Here is a 13,008-nt window from a genome sequence, read left to right as displayed (position 1 = left end):
TGCGGGGCTCCATCCCAGGACCCTGGGATCATGACCTGAGCTGAAGGCAGATACTTAACCAGCTGAGCCACCCAGGCACCTCTAGATACAAGCTCTTTAACAGGTATATGATTTGGAAGTATTCTCTCTTGGTCTGCAGTTTGCCTTTTCATTTTCTTAACAAATATCTTGTGAAGAGCAGAAGTTTTAAAATTTAATGAAGTCCAGTTTATCAATTTGTTCTTTTATGGATTGTGCTTTTGATGTTTTATCTAAGAAATCTTTGCCTAACCAGAGCCACAAAGATTTTTCTCTTGTGTTTTCTTCTAGATTTTTTGTAGTTTTAGGTTTAACATTTAGGTCTAGATCCACTTGAGTCAGTTTTCCTATATGGCACTAGGACTGGATCTTAGTTTAATTAATTAATTAATTTTGCATATGGATATCTGGTTGTTCTAGCACCATTTTTTGAAAAGACATTCTTTACTGAATTATCTTTGCACCTTTGTCAAAAGGTGTATAAAATTGGGTATTATAAAAATTATTTTTCTGTACCTACTGCAATAATCCCTGATTTTTTTTATGGATAGTTCCTATTGCTGTGCCTTCAAATTCACTGATTTTTTTTCTTCAGTGTCAAACTCTTAATCCCATCCAGTGTATTGTTCCTTTCAGACATTTTCATCTCCAGAAGTTTGATTTGGGTCTTTTAAAAAAATGTGTTTTTCATGTCCTCACTTAATTTTTTTAATACATGATTAAAGTTACAATAACAGTTTTAATATACTTCTCTGCTAGTTCTAACCTCTATATCAGTTTGGGATTGATTTTTCTCATATGGATCACACATGCCTTGCTATCTTTGTATATTTTACCTTATTGGGTGCTGGATATTTTTGTATTCCTATAAGTATTTTTGAATTTTTTCTGGAAGTCATTTATAGTTTGGTCCTTTTAGGTCTTGCTTTTTAAGATTCAGTAGATGAGACTAGAGCAACATTTAGTCAAAGGCTAATTTCCCCCATTACTGAGGTAAAAGCCTTCTGAGTACACCACCCAAAGATCCATGAAAAATGAGGCTTTCCAGATTGGCTGGTTGGAATAAGCACTATACCTAGCCCTGTTCCCTCCTACCCCATCAGCCGATTCTTTCCCCAGCTTTAGATGTGCTAATCAATACTCTGCTGAATATTTAAAGGGGACCCACTGCAAATATTCCTGGATCTTTTTCTACGCAGCTGTCTCTTCTCTTTTACTGTGTTCTGAGAGCCTCTGGGGACTCCCAGCTCCTTATCCTCAATTCAGGGAGTCTGCTGAGCTTCACTTTGTTCCTTTCCCTGCATCATGGCCTGGAAATGCTCTCAAAGCAATAATCTGGGGGCAGTCATAGGATTTATCTCACTTGTTGCCCTCTCTCAGGGACCACTGTTCTTTGTTGGCTGATGTTCAGTTTCTTGAAGATAGTTTCATATATTTATTTACTTTTTCCTTTTTTGGCTGTTTCAAGTGCAAGGGTAAATCTGATCCCTATTATTCCATCTTGATTGGAAAGAGAGGTCAGCAATAAAATTTTAAATGGAAAACTGCCTAAGAGTAAAGTGATACAGCATGAGAATGCACTGCAAATTTAGGACCAACACACAGATTTCATTTATGTCCATCCATCTGGTCATAGCTATTTGGAAAATCTTCATGGAAACCACTATTGCAGCCATGATTTGGCCCTGTTACTTTGGTGATCGGTAGCCACATACAGCAGTGGTAGGTGCAGTAAAGTGGAATGATACACACAGAGCATGGGAGTGTGCAGAGCCTTCAATTCAGGCTCCTTGTCTTCCGTGGTTGGGAACCAGGAGGAGATGCAGTGCAGGAATTTGAAATGTAAACTCATGATATCTCCATTCCACTAGTGCTCTCCTGAGTTTGGTTTATTATGAAGCTGCTTACCGTCTGATTCTCTTTAACCTGCTGTATTTCTCAACTTACCTACAGTGTCTGATGATTCAAATCCTTTTATACGGAAGTGAGCACAGTAAAAGCAGAGACACAAGAGACCTCCTTAACCTATTGCAGAGGTGAGTTCTGGCTCTGATCATCAACCATGTCATCCGTGTGGATATGTGGATATGTGGATAACATGGCCTTGCCCAGATTCATTCCCCTACGGGTGATCACCTTTGTTATTCTTACTTGGAAGGCAGAATGCCAACCTGTACTATGGATTTGGCCAAATCCTTTGGAAGTAACTAGTTGATTTCTAGTAGTGCTTCAGAAACCAATGTTATGGGGGTCTGCTGCAGTAATACTTAGTATTCTTAATATCTCTTTCAATGCTGAGCATTGGAACCAAAACCAAAGGCAGTGTCTCAGCTGACAATTTGTGACAGATCCAATATGGACTTATACAAAGGAAATGAATACATTAAAGTTGTTTTTTCTTGCTGAACATACAAAATCTAGGTCCTTCGATATAAGGCAAGTGTTTTGGCTGCGGCGGGGGGTGGTGGATTTAATTATCTCCAGAGTTAGTAATAAAAGAGTGTTTTGTGCAGATTTGTTCCCTTCTTTATCTTTGGCATATCATTGCTTTTTGTTCATCTCACAGTGATGTTGACCTTGAACTATTCTCTTCAAAGACAGATTAAAATTTGTTGGGTGTAAGTGCCTATAACTGAGCTAGATCCTAGTCATGAAGTATTTAATCCTCACAAATCCCTAGGATGATAGCTCTCATTTGATGGAAGGGAGCCCAATGTTCTGCAAAGGAACTTGCCTTAGTGGTTTGAAAAGAACCATAGGAGAAGAAGAAATGAGGAGGGGTTGGTCTAACCTCATTCAGACCCCAGGTGGTATGAATTTCTTTAGGTGCATGGAGACTGACTCTCTCTGTAAATGGCAGTGAGACCAGAACCTGGCAAGGAAATCCATGTAAGAGGAAGAATCTTTTGAAGGGTTCTGCTGTAGGAGAAGTTGAGTCAGTAGAGGTTTTTCTTCCACCGAAACAAGCCTGTATCTCATTCCCCAAGAACTGCTGAGCAAAGTCATAGGAGTAGCTGCCAAAGCCCAGATGTCAAAAAAAACCCAGTACAAAAATTGTTCTCTTTGCTTGAGCATCTCGCTGGAATAATCAATCCCAGATGACCTGGAAGACTGCGAGTTTTCCGATGTGTTCTTGTGCTTTCTACCCCACCTCCTCTGGAAAGCCCATGACAACATCCACTGGATATTCGTTGCCAGGAGCCCAAATTCTTGGCTTTTAAAGCCTCTGCAAAGAAGTGAAAGCAGAAATGGCCCCTTGAAGTAGGAGTTAATTCTAGTTTAAATGGTAGTCGCAATCCTCAAGTACTAATTGATTTTAGTGTATTGAAAAGGCACAGAACATCTCAGATTTGGGAGTAAACTTTTACCTAAATCACAAATGTACTTCAGTTTTAATTATTTGCATATCAAGCTCCTTCTAGGCACTAAAAATACTAACATGTTTAAGATAGAGTCCTTTCAGAAAAACAGACACATGTGACTAGATGACTAGTCTGTAGTAAAGCATTAATAGAAATGTAAACAAAGAGGACAAGGAATACATTGGGAGACGAGAAATATGGGTGGAAACTGTGTGTATACTGGGGGCAGGTCGCTGGGTCTTCAAAGGAAAATAAAATATCAGCAGGTAGCAGAGAAGCCAGAGGAGGGCATTTCCGGTAGCAGGAATAAAAGCACAGTGGCACGGAGATATTTGATATTTCTGAGGAAACACAAGTGACCGAGGGTGGTTGTGGTTTAAGGTACACGAGTAAGAACATGCTGGAGATGAGTTTGGAAAGATAAGTTAGGGTCAGGTTATGTGATGTGTTATGTGCCATGCTAAGGCATTTAGAACTTATTTGGTAGTCAGAAGGATTTAAGCGAGATATGACATAATCAGTTATTGGCTCTACCACATTAGCTCAGTGGAAGGATAGGTGGGACCTAGGGAGATTTTAGAAGTGGGGAGATCAGTTAGGAGGCAGATACAACAGTCCGAGGGGGAGGTGCTGGGAGCCTTAATTAGCTAAAGCCGTAGCAGGAGGAAGGTGGAGAGGATGGGTTGAGAAACAATTTGTGATCTATTCTAACAAGACCTTAGCACCGATTAGATGGGAGGTGTGATGGAGGCAGGAGTCACAGGAGGCTTTGAAGTTTCTAGCTTGGACAATTGGATGAATGGCAATGCCACTAAATGAAATAGTGTTGACAATGGAGATCATCCTGGAGGATGTCTAGAGGGTCTGAGGAAGATGATGATTTCTATTTTGGGTGTGTTAAGTTTGAGGTACCCACAGTGCATCCACTTGGCAATATCTAGTAGGCTGAATGGTCCAGGAGCTCAAGGAGATAGACTCTGAAGTGAAGGAAATGGATACGAAACCCATGGAATATGTGTATGTCAAATGAAAGGGCTCAGGAAAGAACACTTACACTGATTTTAGAGATAATATATGCAATGTGATTTGGAATCAAAACAGGGCTCAAATTTGAGCTTTCCCATTTGCAGTGAGACTTCCTGTGTCTTCCTTTCTTCATCTGAAAAAAATGTGAAGAGGCGCCTGGCTGGCTCAGTTAGCAGAGCATATGACTCTCGATTTGGGGGTTGTGAGTTTGAGTCCCATGTTGGGGGTGGAGTTGACTTAAAAAAAATTAAAAGAAATAATTTTACAAATGTGAATAATAAGAGCACTCTATTTTAAGTGCTTTACTTAATGTATGGCACATAGTAAGCTGTGAAATGTTAGTTATTGTAATTACTATTATCGTATTATTTGGGGGTCATGCAGAAGGAGGGCCTTCTGTCTTCCTTGTAGATTTTATTTTTAAGATTTTATTTATTTATTTAGAGCATGGGTGAGAGGAGGGATGAGCAGAGAGAGAGGGACAAGCAGACTCCATGCTGAGCAGGGAGCCCCACGCAGTGCTCCATCTCAGGAACCTGAGATCATGCCTTGAGCCAAAATCAAGAGTCAGAGGCTTAACCGACTGAGCCACCCAGGTGCCCCTAGATTTTTTTAATGATAGTAAAACAGTAGAAAAAACTCAAATGTCCACCAGTAGAAACACCAGTACATGTTTATGGTCAATATAATGAGGTCCATGTTCATGATCATATAATATGGTCATTCAAAAACATGAAGTGGAGCTTTGAAGAGTTATAGAAAAATACTGCAGATATATTATTAGGGGTAAAAACATGAAAAAATACATATTAATGAGTATTATATGTAGTATAACTGATAAATAGATATAAATGTATAGTTAGTAAAGGTAATAGTAATTATCTCTGGACAGGATTATGGGGGACTTTCAACTTCTACATTATATGTTTGTGCTATTTGACTTTTTTTCTTTACAACAAATATGTATTATACCTGTGATAATAAGAAAGATAAGTTTTTAAAGAGTATGGCATGTGTGTCAAATATTAAGAGACAATATAATGTAGTGTTAAGAGAATGGACTACAGTCAGATGCCTGGCCATAATCCCAGCTCTGTTATTTATTAGTTGTCTGACCCTGGACAAGTAAGTCACTTTACTTCTCAGTTTCCTTATCTATAAAAATCTATAAAATGTGACTAAATGATGAATGTAAACAAAACTGCTCAGAAAGAGGCCTGACAGAGTACGTGCTAATTAGAGGTGATGATGATGATGATGATGATGATGATAAGAGAATGAGGACTAATAAGAAGCCACTGTGCTGGCAAATAGAGAATCACCAGGGTGATTAGACCAAGCTATATTGGTAGAACAGATTTTTGAGATTACTGCAGTAATCCAGATACCTGATTAAACACCTCCCCAAATCAGGAACTCACTCATTACCTGTTGAAGTGGCCCTTTCCAATACTGGACAGTTCTAATGGTTACAAGAATATAACAGTTAAGGTCATGGACTTTAGAGTCAGACGGACCTGTGTTGGAATCCAGGCTCTGCCATTTTCTATGTGTCATTAGGTAAGTTATCCTAAGCCTGTCTCCTCTAATGAGGAGTAGAATAGTATCTATAATATGGAAACATAATGAAGAACAACTGAGATTTTTACATAACACACTTAGCACAGCATCTGGCTTATGGTAAATAAATACTAGCTCAATAAATAAATAATCAATAAATACTAGCTACTTTTACAACTCCCGCTAGTCACCCAGACATATAGGAAGGATGAGAGTATGGTGCATCCACTTCATTTTTGTTATTTTTAAATGTTTCTAGGACAGCCGCATGCCAAAAAGCTATTTCGGTATTACTTTTGGAGGGTCTTAAGATGTAGAAGCCAGCAGAAGCAGCAGGGAGAACCATCCTTTTCTCTTCACAAGAAGGGAAAAAAGGAATGCCCTGATCAATTAGTGGTCTGTGGTCCTCTTGGTCATGTGAACAGAACAGAACAGCCTCTTCTGGGCTGAGGGTCTAGGGAGGGAAAGCCGAGGAAAGTAGGATTTGGAGAGAGTATCTCCAGAGAGAAGTGCAGCAAGGCGGAGCATGGGTGATGTGCTGTAGGCCAAACCAGCCTTGGGCAAGTCCTTTGTGATGAACTTTATGCTCGTCAGCTGGTTTCCTGGCTGGGGCGTTCCTATTCTTTGCCCAGCATTTACCAGTAAATATTCCAACACTGTCTCTACAAAATTCGGGGGTAAAATACTTGGGCAAACCTTGGTGTATGAGTGGGTGGGAGGCAAATGTGCTCTTGCATCCTGGTGCCAAGGGGCAGCGGCTTGTCCAAGGCAGGCTACTAGGAAAAGCTGGAGGCACTGGGGCAGATGGGGAAGGGAGCCTTTAGCTGCTCACCTTGGGGCCTCCCTGAGGAGGGACAGAAGCTGCTCAGTGACAGAGAGGTAGTTCGGGGTACCTTGTCTGTAGCAAAGCAGGGGAGGAATTCTACAATCTACAGCCTTCTGCCACGTCCACAAAAATGGATTGATAGGAGGACATAGTGTGGAAGAGGGCAACGAGATCGAATATTTTTCATCTCATGGGCCCACTCTGTTAGTGGTTTTTAGAGCGATGCTTTACGTTCCAGAGCAAAAGCCTGGGTTTGGTGGCGCTGACTTATTAGTATTGTCCCGGGGTATGGGTAGGGGATGGCTGACCTGCTGTCACAGATTTGCTATTCGGGTACAGCGACAAGAGCAGGATACATTGAGTGAAGGCACCACATGTGTGAGGCCCAACTCTGCTATGAAATAGCTACGGGACCTCTGGTTGCCTAAACATTCTGAGTCTGTTTCCTCATCTTTATTCATTCCTTCAACAAACATCTCATGAGCACCTACTAAGCGTGAGGTGCGGTTAAAGATGCGGGTGCTAATAAAGAGAAATAAAACACGGTCATTACTCTTGAGACAACAATCAAGTGGGAGAGGCAACCATGAAGAAATAATGAAAATATGAGTCCTGCAGTAGAAATCTCAGTGTAGTGCGAGTGGAGAGACCATCTAGGAAAGCTGGTTAAAGACCTCACTGAGAGGGTTACACCTGAGTTGTTTCTTGAAGGGCGAGTAACAGTTCATCCAGGTGGAGAAGAGAAACCATTCCGGGAAGAAGAAACTGTATATGCAAAGGCCCTGAGGCATGACAGAGGACAGTGTATTGAAGCAATGGTAAGTTCTTTATGGCTGCCGTACAAGGTAGCATTTCCTAGAGGGTATGCAGGGGTTGCTGACTGCAAGGAATGTGGCACTGACTATGAGGAGGAGGGAGAAAGGCTCCGAGGCAGATCAGTTTAGGAAAAAACAAACTAGGGTAAACAAAGTGACACACGTTCATTTCCCGGACTTCTCAGAACTTTTAATATACTAAACTTCCCTATCTGGCATGTTGAGAACAAATTAATTAAAAAACAAAAACCATATATACCTGAATTCTTTTTGAAATGGTCAGTGACTTAAATTTTGGCAAATAAAACACAGTCTTTAGAACCAAAGTAGAGAAACCATCTAAGATTTGGTTTTATTTTAAAGCAAGGGGTGTAGCACATGCTTGAACTGAGGGTACAAGAATGCTTTGGTAGTTTGGTAAAGAATTTGGGCCCCACTTCAGGACATAATAAAGTTTGTGAACACGACTACCTCACCAATGAACTATTTTATCTGATGGCAGAAACATGACTTCAATACATCCCTATGAACTAATTTTTCTTTAGGATTCATGGTGGCTGAGAGCTAGCTCTGGAGATAGACAAGCCTGGGTTCAGACCCCAGAACCACCACTTCCTAGCCGCAGGTAATCCTGGTGTCCTCATGCACAGAATGGAGATGAGAATGGTACCTGTCTCTCAGTGTCGTAGTGAAAATAAAATGTATGTAAAGTGGTTAGCAGAGTGCCCCGCCCCACAGTATTGGTATGTTACAGTATGTTACAGTATGTAACAAATAACAGCTATTTTTATTTTTACTGAAGCCTGGGCTTTGAGTTTATTACCTTCTAGTTACAACATTGGTGCATGAAGCAAAAGGAAAAGGTTGGTAACTATTGTTGGTGAAAAGCTACGGCCAAGCTGGCGTGGAAAACATTTTGCTGGTTAATATCTTGAAAGCGAGCTGGAGCTTATCAGCCCTTGGAAACAGACAGTCTGACACAATTACTTAAACCCAGAGGAGATAATGTATACACTGTGGATGGAAATCAGTGTCCTTTCAGTGACCTGGAGATTTCAGGCAAGGGGAATCCTGCCACCTTGTGGCAGGAGGGTAGCAGGCCCAGGCAGATTTCTGGTTACTATCACCAGCGGAGGTCCCTCAGATTTCTGCCCACCTCTGAGTTTATGACACCCTGGGCCATTGACCTAATTTGCGCCTATTTCTTCTACAGATTTGAAATCACATTATCTCTTGGTTTACTGAGAAGGAAGTTAAAGTGCCAGATAGCTTTCTGTGTTTTATGCAGTCAGTAGTAGAGAATGAATCAGTCTTTAGTGGAACTTGCATAGAAGGGAAGTCTTATAAAATTTTGTATCTCATGTTTCTGTGGAACAAATGCTTTTCTTCAGGCAAATAGGGGCTATGAAAACCACACTTTGCAGGCTTGAGGTCTAAATAGGAGATGACTGAAGAACACTTAATAGAAACCAGGTTTCTGGACCAGATTTCTTTTGGACCAGATTACTTCTAACTCCAGCCCAACTTCTCCAGTATTAGGAAATCAGAGTATGGGAATCTTAATGGCTGGAAATGGGGAAGATAGATCCTCTTTGTAGCACTTAACAGGGCCCCTGGGCTCTAAAATCTGTGTGTTCATGAGAACAGACCACCTGAAAATTATGAATATAAAAGACCCTAAATTTGACAAATTTTTTCAGCTGTGATTAAAAGCAATCCAGGTATCTAAGACATCCTTGGCTGCCATCTGAATCGAAGGAAGAGCTCCCTGCTCTTTAGGGAGAAAAACCAAGACTCTAGAATCATTTTAGAGGCCTATTAAAGAGTCAGCATTTTAGGGGTACGGGCACATGGTGAAATAGTTGCCTCAGACTCAGTCCAGGCTTCTAGCTTAATAAAGCAGTGATTTGGAGCTGGACGAGATGGCAAGAACAAAGAAAAATGCACAAATGGTTTTCTCCTTCCCTTTAGGTCTTCTGTTATCAGTAAAGAGAAAACCTCTATATAAGATAGCCAACAATAAAGCCAACCTGTTGATAACAAAAATTCTGGATCACAAGATAGATTTATCGACACTGATAGCAATGGCAGATCAAAGGCAGAATTAAGGACTGTAAAGAAAAAAAAAAAAAGGTCTACTGAGCAGCACCATTACAGGTAAAATACCCAGGGGCCATTAGAAAGCAGGATCCTGATTGGTAACTTGGGGTGGAGAGGGGGGTCAGAAATCTTTTTTTAGACCGACGCTTTTAGTTTTTTAGTGACTGGGACTCCAATACCTTTCTTATTTCCCTTTTATAACTCTAATTTTTTTCAGTTCTGGTATTTAAAGAAGATTCTGCAATATCTAAGTAGTTTATTGGTGACTTTTAATATACTATTTGGAAGTACTTTTAATCATATCCTGTTTCAGGTCACTAAAACTGCCTTGTGAAGAAACACATTTGATCTTCTGAAAACATTTGCCCTGGTCTCATGCCATCTTAAGGGTCAGAGAGGGCTTTTTGATTCTTATTATAAATGAAGAAACAAGGGACAAGAGAGACTGATTTGTTCAAGGTCAGCCTGGCGATTATAAAGCTGACTTCCTGAATCCTGGATGATTATACCTTCTATCCCACTAGGCTGCCCCCAACCCAAATTGGATTAAGGAGGCTTGTTTTAGGGAAGGAATGTTCACCAAGGTTTAAAAAAAAAAAAAAAAATCCTTACCCCCTGAACAAATGTGTATCTAGGAAAAGAAATTGGCAATCTCAAATTAAATTCCTTACTGTCTTCTTCAGGTACTCAGGGAGAAAAATCAGATCCCTGTGAGTTTACAATATAAGAAACTTTTATTTTCCATTTTCATCGATTCTCAGTTAGGTTAGCAGATTTAATGGAGCTCAAAGACTGTCTTTCGGATCCAAGTGTCTTCTAACAACATCTCTACTTCACTCAGTGCTTATAAGAATTGGTTCTTCATTCAAAAAATTATTTTTTTTATCTCAGTCCTTTGTTCAGTCTGTAAAACCTAATGATCGAGTACCCAAGCAATGTATAGTGGTGAGTAGTGTGCTGCTTTGGCCTAAGTACATAATACCAGTTAATCCAATGGCTTGTCTACAGGCTGGTAGTCTCCCTCCTGCAGCTGTGTCCTCCCCTTGCTAATTCCCAGAGAACTTTCAGTTTGGCACTCAGGGCTAAGGTCTCAGATTGCAGCCCTGCCTGAAGGCAGCTGTATCCCACTGACCTTTACTGCAGTGCTTGTGAACTGGTCACCCAGTCTCTGTCCTTGCTAATTTTAGCCCTGTCTGGAGATGGGCCTGCTGTTCTTACCCAGAATATTCTGAATTGACTAAAGTAGCCTCAGAAGAGTCGCTTCCATTTTCATATATCCAGATGAAAATGGGTTTTCAACAATGACTGTGATAAAAAACAAAAGTACTAGACAGAAGTGGCCACTTGGACTCCATTTTGCATAACACTAAAAATTATTTTGGGAGACCCCAAACGTCTTAAGATCTCCAGACTGACAAACCTGTATCAATAAAACAATAGCATAAAGTGTAACATTGCAAAATGTTATGGTGTGATCCTGTTTTTGCATTTGAAATTAGTTTTAAACACTTAAATATTCCCAGTGTTGTCAGTGTAAAGTTGCTAGTAGTCCATTTTGTGAAATTTTGATGTTAAATTGTTTAATGAAACGGTGGTGATAATGAATGGTGGCTATGGTTTAAATATCCTCATACCTCAGAAAATATTAAGTTGTTACTTATGTCGGTTCTAAAAGTTTTCAAATTTTAGTATTTTGTGAAATCCCCAAGTTTTAAGAAACCACCTTGGAAATAGTCAACTCAGTAAAACTGAATATAAACTTGCATTCTCTCTTGGAAAACTCTGGATGAGGATTAAGCCACTTTCTAAATTCATTCATTGCAAACCAGCAATCTGGATAATCCACCCCAATCGAACACCTAATGTTTCTAACAGATCTGAATAAGGTCATTCACAACCTTCAGATTCTTTTTAAGGTGGTGGGAATGCAAGCTGGTGCAGCCACTCTGGAAAACAGTATGGAGGTTCCTCAAAAAGTTGGAAATAGAGCTACCATACAATCCAGCAATTGCACTACTGGGTATTTACCCCAAAGATACAAATGTAGGGATCCGAAGGGGTATGTGCACCCCAATGTTTATAGCAGCAATGTCCACCATAGCCAAACTGTGGAAAGAGCCAAGATGTCCATCGACAGATGAATGGATAAAGAAGAGGTGGTACATATATACAATGGAATATTATGCAGCCATCAAAAGGAATGAAAGTGTGCCATTTTCAATGACGTGGATGGAACTGGAGGGTATTATGCTGAGCAAAGTAAGTCAATCAGAGAAAGACATGTATCATATGACCTCACTGATATGAGGAATTCTTAATCTCAGGAAACAAGCTGAGGGTTGCTGGAGTGGTGGGGGGTGGGAGGGATGGGGTGGTTGGGTGATAGACATTGGGGAGGGTATGTGCTATGGTGAGCGCTGTGAATTATGTAAGTTGTTGAATCACAGACCTGTACCTCTGAAACAAATAATACATTATATGTTAAAAAAAAAAAAAGAAGATAGCAGGAGGGGAAGAATGAAGGGGGGGAATCGGAGGGGGAGACGAACCATGAGAGACTATGGACTCTGAGAAACAAACTGAGGGTTCTAGAGGGGAGGGAGGTGGGGGGATGGGTTAGCCTGGTGATGGGTATTGAAGAGGGCACGATCGGCATGGAGCCCTGGGTGTTATACGCAAACAATGAATCATGGAACCCTACATCAAAAACTAATGATGTAATGTATGGTGATTAACATAATAATAAAAAAAGAAAAAAATAGCTAACAGGCACTGAAATTTTTGAAGTGGATGAGGGTTAGCTATTTTCCTACAATCTCTGTGCCAAATCAGAAAAGGAAAAAAAAAAATCAAGCCCAGATTTTAATAAACATTTATCAGCAAGCATGCAAACAGTTTATGCAACCTGTTCCTTTAGGTCAGGGAAGCCCCACTTCTGTTTTGGTAGCTCACCCACCAGTTTCCACAAAAGGCCTACGTAAGGCAAACTTGACAATATTCCAGAGGTGAGACTGTCCTAATCCAGTGAGCAAAAAGCAACCAGAAATCCTTGGACAAAATGGCAGGAAGCGAGACCCTATAGGGGTCAAGCCTCAAGCACCAAGCCTAAATGTACAGGCTACAAGCCTCACTAGACTCTCGTGTGTTTTCCATGCAAGCATGGGGAACTACTCTGAAGGAATTTAATCATTTCACACAGCCTGAATACCTCTCGTTTTGCCAAGGAGAGCCACTACTATCATCTATTAGATTGATCAAAAAGCTATTAATTTCAAAAGTAAAACCTACTTTAAACATTTAC

General features: G+C 40.4%; 1 protein-coding gene across 9 annotated transcripts in view; it reads left to right on the top strand.

The window, feature by feature from the left end:
- Positions 1 to 11,467, top strand: part of TTC23L (tetratricopeptide repeat domain 23 like) — a 49,983-nt gene extending 38,516 nt beyond the window's left edge. For 6 of the 9 annotated variants that reach the window (XM_027604760.1, XM_027604762.1, XM_027604765.1 and 3 more), the window contains 3 exons: positions 1,972 to 2,054; positions 7,504 to 7,610; positions 9,579 to 9,664. In XM_027604760.1, coding sequence (XP_027460561.1) covers positions 1,972 to 2,054; positions 7,504 to 7,585 — 165 coding nt within the window. In that variant the 3' untranslated portion in view covers positions 7,586 to 7,610; positions 9,579 to 9,664. Of the gene's footprint in view, positions 1 to 1,971; positions 2,055 to 7,503; positions 7,611 to 8,152; positions 8,244 to 9,578 lie in introns of those variants that run through there. The other 3 variants (XM_027604757.1, XM_027604758.1, XM_027604763.1) reach the window with 3 other exon arrangements.
- Positions 11,468 to 13,008: the final 1,541 nt, after the last annotated feature.

The sequence above is a fragment of the Zalophus californianus genome, chromosome 5 (genome assembly GCF_009762305.2).
Source record: "Zalophus californianus isolate mZalCal1 chromosome 5, mZalCal1.pri.v2, whole genome shotgun sequence".
Lineage (NCBI taxonomy): Eukaryota > Metazoa > Chordata > Mammalia > Carnivora > Otariidae > Zalophus > Zalophus californianus.
The sequence above is the reverse complement of the archived record's forward strand: the minus strand, read 5'-3'. Positions and strand labels throughout refer to the sequence as shown.